The sequence below is a fragment of the Neolamprologus multifasciatus genome, chromosome 2 (genome assembly GCF_963576455.1).
Source record: "Neolamprologus multifasciatus chromosome 2, fNeoMul1.2, whole genome shotgun sequence".
Taxonomy (NCBI): Eukaryota; Metazoa; Chordata; class Actinopteri; order Cichliformes; family Cichlidae; genus Neolamprologus; species Neolamprologus multifasciatus.
The window spans coordinates 15655075-15659718 of record NC_140440.1 but is presented as its reverse complement, the minus strand read 5'-3'; the positions used below and the strand labels follow the sequence as shown (position 1 = coordinate 15659718).

General features: G+C 44.3%; 1 protein-coding gene across 1 annotated transcript; it reads right to left on the bottom strand.

Moving 5' to 3' along the window:
- Nucleotides 1-451: 451 nt before the first annotated feature.
- LOC146524141 (uncharacterized) lies at nucleotides 452-3771 on the bottom strand. Its single transcript, XM_085131654.1, has one exon. The coding sequence runs from the start codon at nucleotides 2684-2686 to the stop codon at nucleotides 1298-1300; it is 1389 nt and encodes a 462-aa protein (XP_084987780.1). The 5' UTR covers nucleotides 2687-3771; the 3' UTR covers nucleotides 452-1297.
- Nucleotides 3772-4644: the final 873 nt, after the last annotated feature.

Below are 4644 nucleotides of genomic sequence, written 5' to 3'. Positions count from 1 at the left end.
AAAACATCACTGCTCTTGAGAAGATCTGCATGGAGGAATGGGCCAAAATACCAGCTACTGTGTGTGCAAACCTGGTAAAGACCTATAGTAAACGTTTGACCTCTGTTATTGCCAACAAAGGTTATGTTACAAAGTATTGAGTTGTATTTTTGTTATTGACCAAATACTTATTTTCCACCCTGATTTACGAATAAATTCTTTACAAATCCTACCATGTGAATTCATGGATTTTTTTTTTTCACATTCTGTCTCTCACAGTTGAAGTGTACCTCTGGTGCAAATTACTGACCTCTGTCATCATTTTAAGTGGGGGAACTTGCACAATCGGTGGCTGACTAAATACTTTTTTGCCCCACTGTATATATATATATATATATATATATATATATACATATATATATACACACATGTATAGATAGATATATAAACAGCTGAATTCAGGACAGAGATCTGATAGGTTCGTAGCATAAACCTATTCGCTGGAACGTTAAGGACAATTTGCTACACAGCAAAAAGCAAGACACAAGGCACCAAAGTTCTTTGTGTTACTCATGCATGAGGGAGACCTGCCTGGAGCCAAGTGTCGTTCCACCACTTGACCTCCATCAGACTCTCAGCCAGGTTCCCCATAGCACTCCTTTTATTGTGGTTACATGAATATGCATTGGGTCATTAACATATAACATCTTACATAGGTATACATGTGAACAAAGAATACTGTGTGTGTGTGTGTGTGTGTGGGGGGGGGGGGGGGGGGTCAGAGTATGATCCCATAAAGACTTCCCTAAACCTACTGGTCTGGAAAGTCCAGCAGTTCATCTAAACAAAAGGCACTCAGACTAAAACAGATATAGCTACGTTTATCCTACCGTAAAACAATAAAACAAAGTACGACCTCTTCCCATGCTCCCAGGATGTAGGTGTGGATTCCAGAACACTCTGGAATGCACACCAAGCCTTTGCAGCCTGCTAAAGATCACACATCCTATCACTACACAATTGATTATACACCTCTAAGCATATATGGTTAAATATTTCCTAATACAAATGACAATAATAAAATCTAAACCTATCATCACCACCCTGTATTGTCATTTTTTAAGGCTATACGGCGTATATATATATCTTCAGCTCTACACCACTTGTCAACATTTTCAGTGCAGGCTTCATTTCATACAAACATATTAGCCTTAACATCCATATCACTCTGCTGCAACAGTATGTAATTGGTAAAGGTGTTAGCAATCATTTTATTCACCATCGATCTTACACATGGCAAAATGCAACCTGTAAACAATCAAAGCAACGCCAATAATGTAAGAATGGGAGTCAAAAACTTTAAGAACAAATTCCACCATGGTCCAGATGTCAACCAGGCTATCCAGCCTTTTGACGCGTCTCCTCCTGATGTGTGGTCCGCCACATATTTCTGCAGAGCAGTTAAGTTCTGCAGCGCCTCATAGATGTCTCCTCCAGTCGTATATCCATCTGGGATAAACGTACAACACGTCTCTCCAATCAGCTTACACACTCCTCCTTGTGATGCTGTTATCAAGTCCAGGGTCAGCCTGTTCTGCAGTACCATCGTTCTGATGGCCTTTTGCTCCTCCGCTAAGACTGTTCCCAGTGTCTTAGTGAGATTAATGTGTCGCAGTAGGGCATACCGGTTGATCTCCACATGATCCCGCACCTCTGCAACTCCGATGTTTGGGATCAAACTTTGGAAGAATTTAGCTCCTCCACTCCAAATGCGGAATTCTCGCAGCACTCCAGTGTCTACTGTCACTCCAAAAAAGTTCGGTGAGGCTATATCCACCTCACGCTTCCGTCGGTTGCTAGGGTGATGTTCAACTCTGTCTATGAAGAAGACATGATCCGATAACTTCACTAAAGCACACAATCCTCCCCATCCCTCAGGGAGTGATAGATAGGCTTTATGTCCACACAGGAAATACCAATCAGCCAAAACTCTTGTTCCTTTACTGCTCGGCACCGTCCTTGCACATCCTGTCCACTTCTGACTTTTTGCTTTTACTGGTATTCTGTAAGCCAGGTTGAACTTGCATTCAGTCCTCCTTAATGTCAAGTTCTCAGCACACTTCGCACTGGTCAAGCATTTCATACACCTGCTCTCATTCTCTGGAGGGCAGTAGGTGTATATGTATCCACATAAGCGAAGCGGCAGCTCCCCCACTGACAGTGATCCATTGTTCATCACACACAACGGCAGTTGAGCTGTGTTCAGCTTGTTCAGCAATATTATGTCTGGCAGTGGGTCTGATACTTGAGGCCAGGCCAATAAGTCAGTTTGCCCAGAACAATTCATGTTTAGAAGTGGCGACTTACTCCAGGTGATGTTCAGAGGTGTACTATAGTTGGCCTTGGACCAGAGGACTCTGTTGCCAGGATGAGTTGCTAAGCCCAACAGACACCAACTCCTGTCCTCTGGTATGCTGTATGGCCACAGTCCAGATGTATATGCTGATAACGGCATATGAGCACACACATAGCAGTCTGTCCTATTGTTCAAGTGAGCAGTTGTATTCATAAACTGCCACCAAAAGTTTGTAGAATAGCCATGAGGGTATTGGGTGTGGTTTCCTTGGACATACAGGGTCTCCACAGCTGACCATGATGACATCAAAGCCATTACACTCAGCAGGGTAGACAACACTTTACCAGCCATTCTGATGAGTACCTGTGGCTCAGTTGGTTTCTTCACCGGATTGAGACGAGGGGCCCTGGAGGCTTTCCCCCCCCTTTGTACCCGGTCTTCCTGCCACTTACTCCGAGCTGGCCTGGATGTGTGTCACCTTTTTGCAGTGGCTTTGGTGTATCCAGGTGGGTCGTTCTGCGATCTTCACAGCTGTTGGTGTTGTCAGCAGAGCCTGGTATGGTCCGTCCCACCGTGGCTTCGACCAGCACTTCCTCTTTATGACCTTTATCAGCACCCAGTCCCCTGGCTTCAGACGTTCTTCCTGTACAGAAACAGAATCATCTGGCAGATCATTTGCACTCATGACTTCTTTGCTTTTCAGCATTTTAATCATCCAGTCTGCTAGTGTGTTTTCTTCTTCTGCTTTATCATTATCATTACAGAACACTGGAACTCTAAATGGCCTGCCATATATTATTTCAAAAGGCGTTAGGCCATTATCAGTTGGCGTGATCCTCATATACATTTTCACTAGCTCAATGCAGTCTACCCATGTTCTGCCTGTTTCCTCCATTGTTTTCCTGAGTCTCAGCTTTACTGTGCCATTAGTCCTTTCAACCAGCCCTGCACTTTGTGGGTGGTATGAGCAGTGGTTTTTCAGCGTTATCCCCAGATGTTGTGACATTTTCTCAATTACTTCATTCACAAAATGAGGACCATTGTCACTGTAAATAGTTTGGGGGATCCCATGCTCTGGGATCACATTTTTGCATATCGCTTTAGCCACTGAAATAGCATCTGCTTTCTTAGTGGGGACAATTTCTACCCACTTTGAGAACGGGCACACAATTACCAGGCAGTACCTGTAGGTGTTACAGTTAGACAACTCAATGAAATCCATATGGATTACTTCAAATGGGTAGCTGGGTCTAGGAAACCTTCCTCTTTTAGGTCTGAGGTTTCCCTGAGCATTATGTTTACAACATATCAAACATGCTTTACAAAAATGTTTTGAATAAGCATTGAATCCCAGTGTGAAAAACTGCCGTTCGACAGCTGCTAACATCCCGGCTGTTGAGACATGGCAAAGCCCATGGCTCACAATTGCAGCAGTCCTATATAAGTTTTTAGGCAATATGGGTTTATCACAAAGATAGTAGACATCACCTCGCAGGCTTGCTCCTTTAGTGAGCCACAGCTGCTTTTCAGCTGGAGGTGAGTGTGACTGCATGTCTGCTAGCACATCATGTGTGATGGGCATAGTTTGCTCCTGAGATGCCAGAATATGAACCCCATGTGTTCCAAGGGCCGCTTCCTTTGCAATTTTATCTGCAAAGGCGTTGCCTAGTACAATGGGGTCAGTGCCACGTGTGTGTGCTGCACATTTACAAACCGCAACTTTACTAGGCAGTAAGACTGCTTTCAACAGGGCCTGCAAAAGTGTCGCATGCTCCACAGGTTTCCCTGTTGATGTTGTCATGCCTCGTCTTGACCACTGAGCGGCAAAGAAATGGAGTGTGGCGTATGCATACTGACTGTCTGTATATATAGTCACTACCTGCCCCTCAGCTGCTTTGCAGGCTTCCGTCAAAGCCACTATCTCAGCCGCTTGGGCAGACATGGAATGTGATAACTGCCCAGCACGGATTACCTGCACATCATCCACAACAGCAAAGCCCGTTTTAGTCTTTCCCTCTGCTGTTTTAAAACTGGAACCATCAACAAACCAAACCTTGCCCTCAGTGAGTGGTATATCCGTTAAATCACTTCTAGGTTTACACTGTGTTTCTACATGCTCACTACACACATGTGGTGTACCCTCCTCTTCTGTGGGCAACAGTGTAGAGGGATTCAAAGTTGTACACCGCTTAATAGTTATGTGTGGCTGGGAGAGCAACAGTGACATTAAAGACAAGTGTCTTGCAGGTGACAAGAATGTCATTTTAGTCTGCAGCAATAAAACATCCACCTCATGTGGAACTAGCAGG